Source organism: Rhipicephalus sanguineus, chromosome 1 (assembly GCF_013339695.2).
Source record: "Rhipicephalus sanguineus isolate Rsan-2018 chromosome 1, BIME_Rsan_1.4, whole genome shotgun sequence".
Lineage (NCBI taxonomy): Eukaryota > Metazoa > Arthropoda > Arachnida > Ixodida > Ixodidae > Rhipicephalus > Rhipicephalus sanguineus.
In genome coordinates this window covers 172,303,033-172,322,605 of record NC_051176.1, presented here as the reverse complement: position 1 = coordinate 172,322,605, position 19,573 = coordinate 172,303,033, and the positions used below count along the sequence as shown (strand labels likewise).

The 19,573-nt window shown below is 46.0% G+C and overlaps 1 protein-coding gene across 1 annotated transcript in view; it reads right to left on the bottom strand.

The window, feature by feature from the left end:
- Window positions 1-19,573, bottom strand: part of LOC119402350 (chorion peroxidase) — a 52,505-nt gene that overhangs the window by 21,675 nt on the left and 11,257 nt on the right. Inside the window, exons 6-12 of the mRNA XM_037669497.2 lie at window positions 18,514-18,722; window positions 17,348-17,518; window positions 14,958-15,137; window positions 11,564-11,665; window positions 11,363-11,470; window positions 10,698-10,895; window positions 8,976-9,112 (exon numbers count right to left, since the gene is read on the bottom strand). Of these exons, the coding sequence (XP_037525425.1) occupies window positions 8,976-9,112; window positions 10,698-10,895; window positions 11,363-11,470; window positions 11,564-11,665; window positions 14,958-15,137; window positions 17,348-17,518; window positions 18,514-18,722 (1,105 nt within the window). The remainder of the gene's footprint in view (window positions 1-8,975; window positions 9,113-10,697; window positions 10,896-11,362; window positions 11,471-11,563; window positions 11,666-14,957; window positions 15,138-17,347; window positions 17,519-18,513; window positions 18,723-19,573) is intronic.

The following is a 19,573-nucleotide window of genomic DNA, read 5'->3' as shown; positions in this document are numbered from 1 at the left end:
TTATATATTTTTTTTTTCAGGCGAACAAATTTTTTTTTCGCAAAACTAACTGCGAAACCATTGTTCTGGGTGTAATGCCTAGACCTACAGTAAATTTCATCGCAATCGGGAATGGTGACCAGGACCTTGTGTTCGATCTTATCTGGACACACCCTATGGGCAACATGTATTTGCTTTTTATGGAGCGAAATTGCCCCTTTTAATGACGGTGATGATAGTTGACATACCCAGTACATTAGAAAAGGAAGCAGTCACTGACGGCTAAACCCAGATTCCAACATCCCTGACGTTACCGTGCTGGTGCCTACTCTACTATGGGCAACATATGTATTTGGTTTTTATGGAGCGAGATTGCCCCTTTTAATGACGGTGATGATAGTTGACATACCCAGTACATTAGAAAAGGAAGCAGTCACTGACGGCTAAACCCAGATTCCAACATCCCTGACGTTACCGTGCTGGTGCCTACTCTACTATGGGCAACATATGTATTTGGTTTTTATGGAGCGAAATTGCCCCTTTTAATGACGGTGATGATAGTTGACATACCCAGTACATTAGAAAAGGAAGCAGTCACTGACGGCTAAACCCAGATTCCAACATCCCTGACGTTACCGTGCTGGTGCCTACTCTACTATGGGCAACATATGTATTTGGTTTTTATGGAGCGAAATTGCCCCTTTTAATGACGGTGATGATAGTTGACATACCCAGTACATTAGAAAAGGAAGCAGTCACTGACGGCTAAACCCAGATTCCAACATCCCTGACGTTACCGTGCTGGTGCCTACTCTACTATGGGCAACATATGTATTTGGTTTTTATGGAGCGAAATTGCCCCTTTTAATGACGGTGATGATAGTTGACATACCCAGTACATTAGAAAAGGAAGCAGTCACTGACGGCCAAACCCAGATTCCAACATCCCTGACGTTACCGTGCTGGTGCCTACTCTACTATGGGCAACATATGTATTTGGTTTTTATGGAGCGAAATTGCCCCTTTTAATGACGGTGATGATAGTTGACATACCCAGTACATTAGAAAAGGAAGCAGTCACTGACGGCTAAACCCAGATTCCAACATCCCTGACGTTACCGTGCTGGTGCCTACTCTACTATGGGCAACATATGTATTTGGTTTTTATGGAGCGAGATTGCCCCTTTTAATGACGGTGATGATAGTTGACATACCCAGTACATTAGAAAAGGAAGCAGTCACTGACGGCTAAACCCAGATTCCAACATCCCTGACGTTACCGTGCTGGTGCCTACTCTACTATGGGCAACATATGTATTTGGTTTTTATGGAGCGAAATTGCCCCTTTTAATGACGGTGATGATAGTTGACATACCCAGTACATTAGAAAAGGAAGCAGTCACTGACGGCTAAACCCAGATTCCAACATCCCTGACGTTACCGTGCTGGTGCCTACTCTACTATGGGCAACATATGTATTTGGTTTTTATGGAGCGAAATTGCCCCTTTTAATGACGGTGATGATAGTTGACATACCCAGTACATTAGAAAGGAAGCAGTCACTGACGGCTAAACCCAGATTCCAACATCCCTGACGTTACCGTGCTGGTGCCTACTCTACTATGGGCAACATATGTATTTGGTTTTTATGGAGCGAAATTGCCCCTTTTAATGACGGTGATGATAGTTGACATACCCAGTACATTAGAAAAGGAAGCAGTCACTGACGGCCAAACCCAGATTCCAACATCCCTGACGTTACCGTGCTGGTGCCTACTCTACTATGGGCAACATATGTATTTGGTTTTTATGGAGCGAAATTGCCCCTTTTAATGACGGTGATGATAGTTGACATACCCAGTACATTAGAAAAGGAAGCAGTCACTGACGGCTAAAACCAGATTCCAACATCCCTGACGTTATCGTGCTGGTGCCTACTCTACTATGGGCAACATATGTATTTGGTTTTTATGGAGCGAAATTGCCCCTTTTAATGACGGTGATGATAGTTGACATACCCAGTACATTAGAAAAGGAAGCAGTCACTGACGGCTAAACCCAGATTCCAACATCCCTGACGTTACCGTGCTGGTGCCTACTCTACTATGGGCAACATATGTATTTGGTTTTTATGGAGCGAAATTGCCCCTTTTAATGACAGTGATCATGGAGGAAGGAATACTAAGGAGAGGCCCTGACGTCACATTCGTGAAGCCTCCACATCGCAAACACCCGCATCGCCTCCTAGCGAAGGCGCAGCGAAACATTTCGCGATTTCCGCCGTGACGTTTGCAAGCGCATGCGCGCATCGCGAAACTTTGCAGCCTTTTTTTTTGTTTGTTTGCTTTTCGCCGTGCAAGCGGTGTAGGCGATTCACGCTTGCTGCTCTTTGTGTGTGCTTTAGGTAAGCTACGCAATGCCCAGCTGTTGCGTATACCCTGTGCAAATCGCGTGCACTGTGGACAGTACCGGGTATCACTTTTCATGTGTACGTATACGTTTGCTTCATTACTGATCACTAAGGCATGGTATTTGCGTGCGAAGCTCTCGGATGTGCGCTCTGTTGCTTGTTACTCATTCTGTCATTCTGTCACAGGGAGCAGTCACTGACGGCTAAAACCAGATTCCAACATCCCTGACGTTACCGTGCTGGTGCCTACTCTACTATGGGCAACATATGTTTTTGGTTTTTATGGAGCGAAAATGCCCCTTTTAATGACGGTGATGATAGTTGACATACCCAGTACATTAGAAAAGGAAGCAGTCACTGACGGCTAAACCCAGATTCCAACATCCCTGACGTCACCGTGCTTGCGCCAAATATCAAATAAAGTCACATCTACCATGAAACCTTCTTGTAAACGTTGCGTACTGACTCTTCAACGGTCGGAGATTGTGGGAATTCATTGCGCCAGTACAGTTGGGTGCAAGTGACGAGATGCTCTCAGTACAGACGCATAATGCAGGCGTTGCGATAACATATGCCTGGATACGAAATTATCAATATTAGGCTATGCCGCGATATACTGTCTGTTTGCCTGCGTTTGGCGCGTGTTGCAAGATCCGCTGTGATAATTTTCCACTGATGCCTCAGCAATGTCAGACATCCCCCATTTTTATTTCTTTGACTCTTGCAACCGGGAAGATAAGCTTTTGTGATCGCTTTAACGTCGAGAAAATGTTTGTTCTTTGAACTGTTTAACCCAACTAGACCACACATCATCTTCAGGAAAAAAATAAACAGAAAAACATCCCTAGTGACCGTTGCCTTGCGCGTAACAGACTTTCAAAGAGATGCGGGAATTGTCACAGTTATCGATATCTACTGGCCTCAGTGATCAACTAGACAGCCGCGCCTGTTTTGCACTCGCAATACCTCCCTCCCTCTGCTTTTGTTACGATAGCAATCATATGGGCATTCCAGATCCATTTCTGCCGTCGCCGTGAGGTTCGGTATAGAGTGTAAGGGCGATAACATCGCTCCGCGCGTCGTACGTTCATTGCGCGAGTGAAAGCGTGCGAAGACAGCCGACAATCTCGACTCAAGCGGAAAGGAAACGCGCCAGCCGTCTTTCGTCGCGTGTAGGGTACATCGGGTGCCCTGGAGGGGTAGGTGCGTGGCTCCGGGAGGAACTGCGTACTTCGAGTTGCCGGGCGTGGTCGTGCGTGCACTATCTTGACAGGGATCAGTAGACAGCTCACACCTTTGTAGTAATGTTTTAACGCGATAGCGTTAAAGAGCTCGTATCGCAGAAATTCCGCCGTCGGCGTCGGCACCGTTGGTTGTGAGCGAAAAATCATCATCTTGTCCGTGACTGAAAAATCGAAAAAGCTGCAAATAAAATAAATAATAAAAATGTTGGGTCCGAGTGAGAATCGAACCCAGGCCGTCTGCGTGGCAAGCAGGTGTTCTACCAAACAGTCACGCCTCTGCTTGGAGCTGCACTGAAAGTAACTTTCATGCTTCACAAAAATACGCGTCCTGTATACAGGTGTCACAGTACGAGATGTAATGCTGCAGTAATATTGCGTGGTACAAGCGTACATTGCCATCGGGCGTCACACCATGTCAGTATCATAACGTCTTGATGGTTTAAAGACAGCCACCCATTACAAAAGGCACACACACTACTGCGCGTATTCCCTTAAGACCACGTAGTGGGTGCATCGCAACTTCGAAAAAGCTTCTCGCGTATAATTGCTCCTGGTTTAAAGCATGCTACCCATTACTAAGGCACACACCTTAGTGCACGCATTCTGTTAAACACTCTTAGTGTTCGAAGTGCGCTCTAGGGGCAGGATATCGCTATCGCGTTCAACTCTTAAAGGTGAAGCTTAAGCGTCCCCCAATTTTTTGTTTGTGTTGAAGCGATAGACAGCGGGCAGGTCGCTTCGCTCGCTGCAGCGGCTGCGTTTCCTTACGCCAGCGTTTTGTTGAGTTGCGTCAGGTCGGATGCTAAAGGAGTTAGTAGCAAGGCTTCGTGTAACATTCCAATTCGTTCCATTCCATTCATGTGTTCGCCCTTTAGGCGAAACTATGACATTTTCTTCGTTGTATTCCTTTCTCCCTGCGTAGGGTAGCAAAGCGGAGGCGTGTGTGGCATACAGCCCTGCCTTTCCGACCTGTTATTCTCCTCGCCATCACGCGTCCCTGTTTCGGCATCGGCGAGCCCCTTTCGACGTGGCCACACACGAAATTGGCATTTCATCGCACTCCCACAATAAATGGCCTCCACACTGCGACGGGATTGAATTAGGCTACCTGGAATTCATCAAAAACGTTGCATCTAAACCTAAGAACGCAGAAGTCTCCATCTCAATCCAATCGAAATGCGGTTATCGTGGCCGGGATTCAATTCGTGACCTCGAGTTCAGCGGCACGACGCCTTATAGGCTATTTTACGGATGGGTTTGTGCGTCGCCTTATTGGGCTGTTAACCTTGCCGTTTCGCATCTTGAACAACTGGACGAACAGTTCACTTTTTAGCGCACTAAACGAACAAGGACGAAAAAAAAAAAAACGACGCGGACACGTCGTTTTTCGTCCTTGTTCTTTAAGTGCGCTAAAAAAGTGAGCATGAATTGCCAACGTGCCCAAGCACACGCGCTTTACGGACAGTCCTACGGCGGACGTACACACAATCGTCTATAGCTACAGCACTCCCAAATTTTTACGTTCATTGGGTGTACGGATGTCCCTTGTGCAACACGCTTGCCTTTGCGGCTATAAACTATTTAATCACACGAAATCGAGCTCTAGCTACGTCTACAAAAAGTCACAGTTTCGCCGCAAGGGCGAAGCAATGAATGCGATAGCAAGAAATTAATGCTATACGAAGTGAGGCTCGCCAATGGATACTCTCAGTTTGAACAGCGTTCCTGTTGCAAAGGCGGCCGAAGCAGCGAAGGAAACTAGCGTGCTTCAACTGTCGAGCTGTGACACTTGATAGTTCGCGCTCATCTTCTGTTTGTTCGTTTAGCGGCGTCCCTTCAGCTCGAGTGACTTTCGTACGCTCGGTAACATGAGCGCGGACATCACGGTGAAAGCGTGAAACATTCCTCTTCCCCTCACCGCGAGAAAACCGCGCGAGCAGACAACGGAAGGGCAATGTTCTCGCTGCGCAAATATAAGAAGCGAGCGAGCTCGACGACGACTTTTAAAGGGGCCCTGCAACACTTTTCGAGCATGCTCAAAAAGCGCTGCCGATCGGTAGTCGAGGCTCCCGAGAACACGCGAGCCAAATATTATAGCGATGCGCACGGCCTGGAATTTACAATAAATTCTCAAAGTCAGCTGAAAATCGCTCCCTCTTCTCTCGACAAATGATGTATTAGTCCGCAAAATATGACGCGATTGTCGGCAGTTCCACCATTGGCTGATGTTATAATCACGATAACACCCTCATTATTACTTTCGTTGTTAATTTTGCGTTCAATAAGTAGATAATATGTATGTTTATATTATGTTATCGCGTTAAAAACACCGAACAAACATTAATATTAGCACTTCCGGTCTCACCGACAGCTCGTCTGCTCGTAGTTGTGTGGTTCCGTTTTCTTCGCCATGCGCAGTGCCGAAAACGTGAATATTTCTGTGCTTTTGACCATCGCCGGTTGCCGTTGAGAGTGGCAGCCATTCGAGTGTTGCCTCGTCAGCTGAGAACTGCATCGTCGGCACGTTCTCACGACCGACCGAGGCACGGGCGCAGCGTGTCTCCGATAACAATGCTGGCGTCCGGTAATGGCGGCGCTTCGGGGTCGTCTGCCAGTGCCGTCTTACGAGGCGGTGTATCGGAGTATGGGCCGAAACCGATCTCAGCTGTCATTCATTCCAAACGAGCGCGCACGTTTGCTTCCATGGTTGGCAGAGCGATGAAAACACTACGGCGTTCGAGGTGCACACCCAACATTACCAAACCGACGCGCAGTTTTCAAGCACGCGCGATACACAGCGCGATCGACTCCGCTCGACGAGAACGACGCAAGCCGACCGGAAGTGGCGGCACAGACCACGTGGTTGCGCCGAGACGCCAGAGAGAAAAAAATGAAAAAAATGCCGCTGGCGCTGACGTCGCCTCCTCGCACCTCCGCCCTCCTTCCCTCCCCTCACGCCGCGCGCAGCTTTCCGCGCGCTCGCTGCGTTGAGTTGAGAGAGAAAGCTGCGGAACGTGATCTCTATAATTTGGTAACACCACTTAGACTTGACGGATTCGAAAAATTTTTGCGGCATATGGCTCGTGAAGAGTCATACGTCAATAATGGGACTATTCCAATATAACTAAGAGAGGTGTTGCAGGGCCCCTTTAAATGCGCCCGTCGCGCTGCTAGCGCCATCTCGCTGGTAATGAAGAAAGCTTATTATCGCCTGCCGTCTGTGAGTCTGTCCAGCGGTAAAGGGTATGTATATAACGCTCGCCGTTAGCTACGTGGAGGATCTGCGTTTCGTGGCGTAGTGGATAGCGCTACTCGCTGCGGAACAAGAGGTCCCTGGTTCGATTCCGTGCTTCGGAAGCATTTTTCTGAATTATTTTTCTTTGGGGCTTTTATATATATATACATACACATACATATACGGTGCATGACGGCGACGGCGACGGCAAAATCCAGCCGAGACTGTCCATATAATTGCTATCGCAATAATAACAGAGTGCGTCGTTAAAAACTTTGCAGTAATTCTGACGTCCTGGTGTTCAAAGAAGTTACTGACAAAATAATTGGGCACATACAGCGCTGAAAATTTATTGCACTTTTCCTGTCTCTTGTTGCAGCTACCGTCATTTTTACCTTCAAAGAAACGTTGGCAAGCAATAAAACCGTAGCCGTTCCCACGTGCTATTTCTTCTTACCCTTTAAACCCAAATGTGTTAGCCATGGGTCTCCCAAACATCTCTTATGCACATTGAAAGGTGTTCATGTTATTAGAGTCAAACATTTCGATTCTAATACGCACCAACGATTTGCGCGCTGCGTTATCCAACTGCACGCTGAAGAGCACGCGTTTTGAATACGTGGACGACATCGCGCTGTGTCTAACAGTAGGATAAATGTTTGCAAAATAAGTTTCGACCGCCATATACCGACAAGTATATGTTGGTCAAACCGGGCGATGCCTTAACGATCGATTGAGGCTCGTTAAAACTGACACGGGGAGCAATCTGTGACTATATTGCAACATGCAAAGCAAAGCACAACCGCTGGCAGCGCAGCTTAGGTGGAGAGGACACGCCGTGCTAAAGAGATACCGCAAAAAACAAGAACCGGAGATTTTCGAAGCCTACCTCATCAGTAAGATGGACAGCAAATACATAAGCAAACCTTCTGTTGACTTATTCTCAAGTGAGATAGACTATCTCGACGATTAGTGGGGTGCGCGGTTGTGTCGGTACCACGTGGTACTTTTCAAAGCTTCATCTTTGCAATCGACGTGAAATAAAGCTTAGTTGCTAGTGCGCCTCTTTCTTGTAGTCTAGGTTTCCTAACTTTGTTAGTCGGCGCTACAACCAAACCTAGTGAAGATAACCTCGCTAAGCTGATACCATCAATATTTTCCAAATAAAAGCCTCTAGGTAGCATTGTCTCTGTAATGTTTTACATTTCACATGCTGCATCCTTTAAAAAAATAACAATAAGCGGGATGTCGTCAGTTTGTAGCTGTGTAGATTCACAAACAAAAATTTTCAGTGTGTATTGTACCAAAAGGTGCGCAAACAATGGTTACAATGGTTATTGTAATTGCATCCATCAAAATGAAGTTTTACGACGGGACGTATACGTCAGCGACTTGTCACTATTATATACACGCTATGAGCGGGTCATCTGCAAATCACGGCATTCCTGACTGCTTTTTGTCTTCCTTGAAGCCATAGTTTATGTCATTTAGTGTCCAAGTGCTCCAAGGTCAGCGAATCAACTAAAATTGGACTTTATTTTCGTGACCCTAGGCTCGGATAGTGTATTTATTCCCGCTTTCATATGCTCCATCTCGCTCCCATCATCCAACCTGAATGTCGTTACCCCGACCATTTTTTATTCGATTTCCATGCGAATATTAAGGATAGTGAACACGTTTGAGAGGCGCTTCTTTCAGACTCCGCACACTACTGGACACACGTCGGTTTATGAGCTGTAAAAACAGGCCCTGTGCCACGATCGTCCGGATGTGCGCCTCTATAGTTCGAAGGGGTTGCGCACAGACCTCTATGCTTGCTTTGCAAGAGCGAAAACAAAGAAAATACGAGAAATAACGCGAACACCACCATTGTTTATCACACTTGCTGGTTATTTCATCAACGCGCCAAATCAGCGGCTGCAACCTCGCTATGCTCCACGTGATGGCAACGGTTCCCTTAGTTTGCAGACAGTTCGCACCTCGGTCGCTCGTCATGCGGTGCGCGCATGTCATGCGCAAAGTTTGCTGCCTGTGTTGACTCTTCGAGGCTCAGCAAGTGATAGATGTGAGGGCCCGATATGCCTTATCGATGCGTTTGACCACTGACCTGCACGAGTGTGTGTCCATACCGGTAGGCGGCGGCAGCAAACACGTTGCCGATACCGGCATTCAGTTCTGGGTCGTAGCTGTGGCTGTATCCGTAAGGTGTCAACAGCAGGTCGAACTGTTCCATGACGTTTCGGCCTGCAAAGCGAACGATTTCAGCGCATGCATCGCTATCAACCAAAAAACAGCTTTACACACGTTTTGTATTCTCAACGCGTCAATGGTCGCTGGTTAACTTTGCTTTGGTTTTTTTTTTTTTTGTTGGTTCGTTCATAAGCAAAATGTTTATCAGGATATGAAAATCTTTCGGTATTCGTGTGAGCGGGGCATAAACGGCTGAACCGGCACAATTTGGAAGAGGGATAAACGAATGAATGTGATACACGGTAGATTAATGCGGACATATAGCACATTCTTTTAGTCCCTTGCCGTTGTCGATAGCGTGCGACCTGTATAGGGGAGCACAAGGAGATTTAAGCAAGTTTGGGCACCCCAATCGCAAACAAATATCGTCGATTGCTTTCTTCTGACCATCGAAGATATTGATCCCGATCTTTGAAATTTCGCCTGCACGACGGAAACACCGTTTTCCATGACCCTGCGAAGATTATTTCCGCAAATACGTTTAGTTCTTCTTCGCGGACGCTGGTTGGGCACCCACATTTCTTAACAATTTTCTGTTCTCACGAAGGGATGCTTTAGGCCCGGTTTTCTTAGCACACCTGCGACTGGCTTTAATGCAGTTTAGATCGCCGGTGTAAAAACAAAAATACCAGGCTTGCGCGGAAAACGCAGCACAGTCACAGCGTAAAACTGGAGAATCGGCCTCCTGATTGCGTCTGAATGAGAACATCAAAGTAATTTAATGAGCGTCTCTTGATGTCACAGACTTTCGCCTGTTCGCTCCTTGGCGTTAGCTAAAGGGACTGCCATTTTTTTTTACTTTTGAGGACCACAGTGAACCGCGACTTTCAACATTACTTTAGAAAGTACAACGTTCTAAAGTTGAACGTACCCGTCTCTCTGGGTGTTTAGTGTTCATTGTTTTTTCTCCTATTATTATCACTACGTCAGCATTTTATTCCACCTAAAAATATTTGTTCATTTTCACGACGCACGTTTGTATAAACTCGCAAAGAGCGTCCTGTGAATAGAATCTTGTACATTTTCTATATTATATTTTACTGACATATTTTTCTGCATCTTCCTTTTCCATAAGTTTTCTTGCCGCTTTCTTCGTTCAGCAGTATGCCACAAATGGCGCCACTCTTCACGTTGTCGCAGTAATCCACAAACAGAGCTTGACGCTGCACCTTAAAGTCTTTGGAGCTTTAAGAACGAAACGCTCATTGAATAGCCCCAGTGGTCACAACTAATCTTGAATCTAACACTATATGGAGTTCCTCATAATGACATTGCGTGGTTATGGATAGCGCGCGCACGCACGCACGCACGCACGCACGCACGCACACGCACACGCACACACACACACACACACACACACACACACACACACACACACACACACACACACACACACACACACACACACACACACACACACACACACACACACACACACACACACACACACACACACACACACACACACACACACACACACACCGGTTGATCATTGTAGCGGAAACAGAGTTAAACAGACACTCGGCCCACTGCGAACGAAGTTGCGTGTTATCTTTAGCTTATCACAAAGGGGACGTACCTAGCAGGATGGGCAGGAACTCGTTGAAGGCAATGTGCTGGAACTCGGCGGCCACAATGCGCCGAGCCTCCTGGTAGAGGATCTCGTCCTTCCAGCCCGGGTTCAGCCGGTGAAGCTCGGCAGCCACGCGGTTGTGCTCGCGAAGCCACAACGTGTGCATCGCCGTCAAGCTCAACTGCTCATTCACGCGCTCGTCGCCTGCATTTCGAAATGAGCGGTGGCTGTTCATTCGGGGAGCAGAGAGATGTCCAGCTCAGATTACATGATCCGCAATGACTACACGTCTAGTTCTAGTTCTACATAAGCAATACGGCTGTCCTCGTTGTGGGGGTATAGGGAAAGCACAGTATAGTATAGTATAGTATAGTATAGTATAGTATAGTATAGTATAGTATAGTATAGTATAGTATAGTATAGTATAGTATAGTATAGTATAGTATAGTATAGTATAGTATAGTATAGACGGTATACTACGTGAGCACTAAGGAATTCGATAACAATGATACTATCACAGCACTCCTTGCTTGGAAAGCATGATTTATTTATTTATTTATTTATTTATTTATTTATTTATTTATTTATTTATTTATTTATTTATTAAAACCTCTGTAGGTCCTTAGACTGAAATTTGGCTAGTGCGTAATATGCGCATACAGGGCACTGACCTGCTCGGAAGCAGATGAAGTCCGTGCCTTGCTCGTTGCACTCCTGCGTGCTGTCTGTCTGTCGTGGCAGAAGCTCGTCCCTGCTAAAGAAGGTGGAAGCCAGGCGTCCTGCAAGTTTCCACGCGCCCTTAGAACCTGCCGTTCTGCACGCGGCAATCTTCGCCGCCCTGATATACGACTGAGGAAATTGTGTTCACTCACCATCTCTGAAGCTTCGCAGAGATTTCGCCTCTTCTTCCGTGGAACCGTAAATGTTTGACGCGTCCATGTAAGCTGTCAGTTGGTTCAGCTGCTCACGAGGTCCTGTAAAAATTAGAGTGAAAAGCCAGGCAGCTTTAATGCTGTTACATGCGAGTATGTAGTTATGAATATAGGAGGCAACGCATTAGTACAAAAGTTTTGCACCTTAACTGTTTTGAATCGCTTTGTGATTGATTATTTCGTCGTAAAACGCCCATGTCGGCAGGTCGAACGTTATAATTTTGTGGTTGCTGCGTTTTTCTCGCAGTGAATCGCATTTCCTTCATTCAAGAGCAGACGAGTCGAGGTATGCGCTCGAACATCTATTCTTCATTGGTATAAATCAGGGGCGTAGCCAGAAACTTTTTTCGGGGGGGGGGGGGGGGGGTGTTCAACCATACTTTATGTATGTTCGTGCGTGAGTTTGTATGTGCGCGTGTATATATACGCAAGCAAAACTGAAAAATTTCGGGGGAGGTTTGAAACCCCCCAACCCCCCCCCCCCCCCCCCCCTGGCTACGCCCCTGGTATAAATTACGGCAATCAAGTTGTGGAGCTTATGAAGCCTGACCTCACAGCTCATCAGCCCAGAAAGCCGTACTGAGCCCTCCTTTAATTCATGAAGGCAACCGAATCATGTGATCGCCTGTAGACACGCTGAACTGCACATATGTTCTGTGCATTGCGTACGCTCGTGTTCTCGCTCTTTCTCTCTTGGTTGCAAACAACATAGTCTAGTTAACCTCCCTGCCTATCCTCTATTCTTTCTCTCTCCTGATGCGTGAGATTAGCGTGGTATTTCTTTTTTTTTCTGAATTCGTAATCTAGTTGTACATCGTCTACAGGTCGTTACCGCGCGCACAAAACACTTTCTACGCAGATTTTCATGAGCTGATAGTCCACTATGCATCTACGCCACTTGGATGGAGGTGGCTGACTGTCCCTGTATCCAGTCTCAGTGCTTCTGTGGTGCTGTTTACGTTCAATGAGGCTATACAACCTCTGAAACTAGAATGTCTGTGGCATTACACAGTATTTGTCATCTATTATAAGGTCATCACGAAGAAGAAAGGGACATGGACAGAGCATGTAGCGCGTATGCAAGATAACCGCTGGTCATTAAGAGTAACAGACTGCATTCCGAGAGACTGGCAAACGCGCGAGGGTGGGTCAGAAAGTTAGGTGGGCAGATGAGATTAAGAGGTTTGCGGGTGGCCGCAGCAAGCACAGGACCAGGTTGATCGGCGAAACATGGGAGAGGCTTTTGCCCTGCAGTGGGCGTAGTCAGGCTGATGATGATGATGATAAGGTCATCGCTAATAAGCGACATCCTCTACAGCTTTAGCTCATTGTATACGTGCTTAATTTGATGAGACCATTACCTTTTATCTTCCTAGCTTCATGTGTCTTCTCGCATACTTTTCTTGGATGCCACACAGCGTAACGTCTCAATAAAATTAAATATAATCATGGAGTCCGGTTTCATACAGATATTGAAGCATTCTTGTATAACAGAAGCGCAAGAAAGACAAGGACAAGAAATGCACAACACGAGCGCTTACTTACTACAGTACCAGCTAGCTCGCCATTCTGTTTTGCTTCAGATAATGAAGACGCATCTTATAAAATATGTTGTCCATTAGCCATCGTGTTTACCCTTTAGGTTGGCCACATCTGATATTCAAACTCCTGAGTATATTTTCGCGGACTGTCTTTGCCCAATGTCACGTCTAAAGTAGATAACAGGCATTCGCTGTAGACGCAGGAGTGGTCGGGAAACAATGTGATCATATGGCTGACCCCAAGTAAGGATGGCTGGAGTAGGGGCCATAGTGGCCCGAATTCTCAACTTGGAGAAAGGTTTCCTCCACTCGAGAAAGATTGTGTGGAAGGTAGGGGGTGAGGGCAAGCGTGTCTCGCCAGATTTTTGGCCAATGAGAGCAGAGCGAGATTCAGAGAGAAGGAAAAGCGGAGTGGTTAAAGATGGCGAGAAAGAGTAAGCATTGTAGTCCGCAAGGAATGACGATGTGATATGCCTTCACCCAGTGGGCAGTGACGTTCACACGTAAAGACCTTTGAAGTCTGTAAATGGGCTCACAAATATGCGACGTTATCGCGACATGTTTTAGCAGCCGAACTGCGCTGAGACTGTAAGTGTAAATGTGGACTTCGTTGACGTTATGAAAGGTGACAAAGGCGTCCATCGCGTCATGTGTAGCTTGCAGTTCAAATTATGGAGGATCGTAAAGGGAGTTGGGTAGCTGCGGGTAGCTGTATTTCAGGGTGTGTCGTACTTAAGAAATATATGTGCCCTTTTCTTGGCCCGAATATTTCCTAACCAACATGTGCTAAAAAAATCGCGAAACAGAATTCTTCTCATTCTCTAAGCGCCTACCTAAATTCCCTGGCGCCCCGTTTCGGTCAAGAGGACACCAACGCTTACTGTTCGTAGACCTGCCTTCAGTACGCGGACTTGTGCAGAACTCATTTGGCCATGCATGGGCAGTGGGTGGTTCAACATGCCACCCGCCATGCTACCTTAGCGGCTAAGGACGATTCTCGGTTCAATTCCCTGCCACGGCAGCCGCAGTTTCGATGGGGGCGAAATGCAAAAACACCTGTGTACTTAGATATACGTGCACGCTAAGGAACCTTTGAGGTGGTCAAAATTAATCTGGAGCCCAACAACTACGGCGTGCCTCATAATAATAGTTTGGTTTTAGCACGCAAAACCCCAGTAATTATTATTAAGGCGAAAGCCTTAGACGCCTCATCAAATGCGAAAATTTACCGTCGGCGACGTCGTCGTCCCGCGGCGTCGGCGTCAATAGAGTTATGCAAAAAATCATCATCACGTGAAGATGCCATTATGATGTCACATAACGTGATGTGACATCGTCGCTTGGTCAAAGGTGGGCCGATCACGGAGGCAGTGCAAAACCACGTGAGGTGCAGAAAGCTTTCGGAGGGGGCGTGGATCGACAGAGAATAAAAAGAAGAAGACGGCTTTCGCTTTCGAGTCGTCTTAGCGAAAGGGACCGTGTGAATTTTTATTGTCGAAATGCCGGCTCTACATTAAGTACACTCTTGTTTAATACTTGGGGGCCGAAACCACGCATTTGAAGCGTCTGCCTTTAGTGCGGCCGATGCGTCGTTAGCGGCAAGAGGTGCTGCCCGTTCCCGACTGCTCACAAACGCTATTAATGCCAATAGCAGCCAAATTCTTTTCGACTCGTTTTCAAAGTGCTAATATGTCATCCTCGCTTCCAGAAGCGGTGCAGCTGAGCACACAGCCTTGTGGCCACGCATCGTCACAACGATCCACGGGCATCGAGGAGAGGAAGCGGGAACTCACCCAAGGTACACTTGGGCCTTGGTGCGGGCACGGAACGCACGAACTCGAGGCATCGCAGCTGAAACTGAGCGTAGAAGTGGTCATCGGCAGGCAGATCGATCGGCATGCAAGCGTAGTGACGCTTGGTCGGGTTCGCGATCAGCTCCTCGTCGCAGCAGGTGATGGCCGAACCGTTGCGGACTGCGAACAGTTATTTATTATGCGTTGTTAGCGTACAATCACATCATATTTATACAAGCTATTCTTAACAAGTGTGGCGCTAAACTACTGACCCGAAAGACACGGGCTCGAACCCCGGCCGCGGAGGCCACATGTCGATGGAAGCGAAATGTGGCCTCCACATTAAAGAACCACAGGTGGTCGAAATTTCCGGAGCCCTCCACTACGGAGTCCCTCACAATGATATCGTGGTTTTGGAACGTAAAACCCCAACAATTATTACTATTATTTCTAACAAGTGTCAAAATGCGCACGATCTAGGGAAAATCGGCTAAAATGTCAACACTGTTTTCACCGTAAAGGCTTTGATTTTTGTTAAGTGTACATCAAACAACTGGTCTTTTTATCGTAGGCTGCTCAAAAACCAATTTCTCGAACAAGCCACTGCACTTGCACTAGAAGCACGTCTCACACATGTGCAGTAAGTTATTCCTGACGCATGCGATACGCTGTTCAGGACGGTACTATTTAACGGAGAAACCTCGCTTCCCGTCCATTATAGCCTTTTTTTTTAGTCTTCTCCAGTGCTCCTTTTTCTTTTTCTCGCTGACACTGAAAATTCCTCTGATGCGCTTCAAAGCTTACTGCTGACGCGGCACGTGTGGTCTCAGGGCGTAGGATGTGACTGAAGCAATATTTTTTGATCGTGACACTCTCCATCCGGCTTACCTGCGTAAATTATTTATTTCGTGGGCGAACTTCCTACACCGTGCGGCCGAAGTGCGCCGTTAGTGGGGCATCATCTTTAATGTGTTCCGAATAAATATTTTTTTAAACCTTCTTCAAACAAATTTGCAAATACTTATGTTGGATTGTACAAATGCTGCTTTAGAAAACTGTTGGGAACAAGAAAAATGCCAGTAGAAACTTTCATTCCTTATCTGGGCGTTACAAGGATATGACCGCTTGTACTACTCTTCCAGTAAATATTCGTACTTAAATATAACTCAATAAACACTTTACTACGTGTGTAAGCAAAGTTCACGACAAGTAAGGCTGCACGAATCAGAGATGCCTTTCGAAGAATTTGCAGCACTTTAGTAACAAATATACTATCGCATCTTTCAGGTGCCCTGTTTACTGCCTTCCACTTATCTATATTTCCTGATTCTCAGCGGATATGTGTAATTATCTGGCAGATTGTATTGGAGCTTTAATATAGTTTTCATGAAATGTTCGTAGTAGAAAATGGCAGTACTGAGCAATGTTTGTACCCTGATACGTCTGTTTGACAACAAGAATAACATTTTAATTGATGTGAATGTATTTCTTCGAGGCCTCTTATGTTCCTCACACACGTGACGCCCAAGATTTGGGGTGGATAATAATAATAATAATAATAATAATAATAATAATAATAATATAATAATAATAATAATAATAATAATAATATAATAATAATAATATAAAATAATAATATAATAATATAATAATAGAATAATAATAATAATAATAATTGTTGGGGTTTAACGTCCCAAAACCACGATATGATTATGAGGGACGCCGCAGTGGAGGGCTCCGAAAATTTCTATAATATAATATCTGGGGTTTAACGTCCCAAAACCACGATATGATTGTGAGAGACGCCGTACTGGAGGACTCCGGAAATTTCAACCATCTGGGGTTCTTTAACGTGCACCTAAATCTAAGTACACAGGCCTCAAGCCTTTTCGCCTCCATCGAAAATGCGGCCACCGCGGCCGGGATTCGAATCCGCGACCATCGGATCAGCAGTCGAGCACCATAATCATTAGACCACCGTGGCGGGTATATTTGAGGTGGACATGAACCGACAAGAAAAAAATGAAGTTGCAACATAACAGAGTTGAACACTCTTTGAAAATTCAGCTGCTCGGTAGTGCACCTTAAACGGACGCTTAGGGTATCTGTCGTTTTGAAGCCAGACGTTAAAGCGCTCCGTGTGCTGAGCGTGCACAGGGAACTTGGAAGTCCTCGAAATGTAATTGATTTGCACTCTGCGATTTTCCCATGATGATCTTCAAACGCGCCTTTCCCCTTCTTTGCTAAACAATTTCATTTCTCCAACGAAGTGCTCTGGCCAGTTCCGAGAGGTTCCTGTTTTGAGCGCAGTCAAAAATATCGAAGGCAAGAAAATGTCGCTGAATGCGGCCGGTATTTCATAAAAACCGGAACGCTTGTTCTATACTCACATCGCGACACTCCCGTCAAGGTGAGGTCGTGGTCGACGAACTGGGCGAACTGCATGAGCATGAGTGTGTTTCTTTGGTTTGGGAAATCGGCGTCGGGATCCGCCGCGACGGAGACCGTTCTCGGGTTGGGAAGCGGGTTCCCATCGATGCTGACTCGTGGGAGCGTCAGCCCTGCAACGATATCGTATGGAAGACAAGCACTTACATTTGTTCTGTTCGTTGCATTTTGTGGAATAGAAAAGGGCTGTTTTGCCGCATAAAAGGAAACGAAAACTAACTAATAAGGCAAATGTCAGACTGCGTGCGGACAATTTTTACGTTAAAAATAATTATACAGTTTCTGACGCTTTTTGAAGTGAGCGACCGTTAATTCCTGTAATACAGCTATTTCATGCTTCTGATACATTCATCATTTTTGTATTTAAAGTTCACTGCGGGCCAAAGGCCTCTCTTCCAGTGAATGATCTTCGATTGCACCTATCCTGCGGCGGGAGCCGATTCCATATTACACCTGAGTCTTACAATTTCTTTTACCTGCAATTTTCGGATGAGACCACATGGATCACGCAGTGTTACTGTAGCATATTTACCTTGAAAAATATTGATAATAATAATATTTCCTATAAAACATTTGTTGAATTAAATTTTCTTGCGGTTTTTGGCACGAGGCCTCTGATGCTGATTTTACATGACAATTAGCTTCTGCTAACTATTTTAAAACCGAGGCTATGGTTCACGGCGTTTCTGTACATAGTACATACTTTAGCAACTAATCTCTACGGTGGCGACCAGGCAGTTTCACCGTCACTATGGGCGGTTGAGCATTGATGTTTTGAAACAAAAGTTGTCCGCTGTATCGAAGCTAGAAAGCGTTAGCATATCTTGACAAATAAATACGTACTGCAAATTGGAGGAAAATAATTTGGTAAGGTAACACTACGTGCTCAGTGTCGATTTTGAAAATCATTGCAGTCTGTGTAGGATAGATAATCGGGAATGGCGTCCCGTACAAATTTTGGCTTTGTCGCGCCCACGCGGACACGTTGTAGCAAGTTGTTCACACTGGCCGCGAAGCGGCACCCCTCCCTTATCGCTTAATTCATCTAGACCAGATTCCTTCTCTGCTGCAGCACGACAGCAAGCAATTGCAGTGCGTGCGGGCTTACCATCGGCATAGTTAGGGGGCATGAACCTCTCAAAGGCCGTCAGCGACTTGCCCCACTCGCGATTTCGCAGGTTGTTGCAGAGACCATCAGGAGAACGGTACTTTGTAGACGGGCAACGAGGAATCTTTGGGCAAGCGTCGGCGATTACCGTGTTCTGGATATTGAACCTCTGAAGACCGTCTCGGCCCTGTGTAGAGTCCAGGTTGAATCTGCATGTACGAAATATGTTAGAGTGCGGCGACCTAGAGCATATATCTGGATAGTTGATATGATTTATTTAAGCAAGGATGAGCAAGGTGTATATGCCACACCTGTATTTCTGCAAAGAACGTAGTGAAGTTTGTTCATTTGATGTTTGTTTTTTTGATGACGTGATCAGTACCGTAAAATCCAAGCAAGTAATGTAATTCAAGTTGGTTATAAGCATTTTCGTTGGGCGCTGAGAAATTAGACGCTTATACGTGACAACCATCCCGACTAATCAATGGGCTCGAACTTATCAAATCGAAGTAGCAGCAGCAGCAGCCACCAAGGCCGCTGCACCTTCCCCGGTCTCTCGTCACGCAGGACTTCAATGGCATGCAGCGTTGGCACCACAGGCTGCTGCTACTGCTGCTTACTGGCTCGGGAATTCAATTGGATATTAAAGCTTTTGCATTCACAACGCACGAGAAGTGGTTAGGCGTCCTCCGACTTTTTAACAAAAGGACGGCATCGCACTTCAAAGAGGAAAACGTAATTCAGTCTGACAACTTTATCAGGCATTTCAAGCCTAGAAAGGCATGTTACGATATTCTCCGCTTTCAGATATCTTATCCCGCCTTCACAAGTGCGCTGAGAGTGTTTCAATGATTTAAAGTGCCGGCATAAGTTTATCAATAAGTTTTTTTTGATGTTGTTGTTGTTGTGGAATAGAAACGATAACAATAATTAATGTTTTACTATTGTCCGGCTCAGAAGGGCGGAAAGGCATTGACAGAAAGATCTCAACAGAGATCAATTTTGAATTCTGCCTTTCTCGGCGCTAAAATGCGGCAACACAGCAGTGGTACACAAGAAA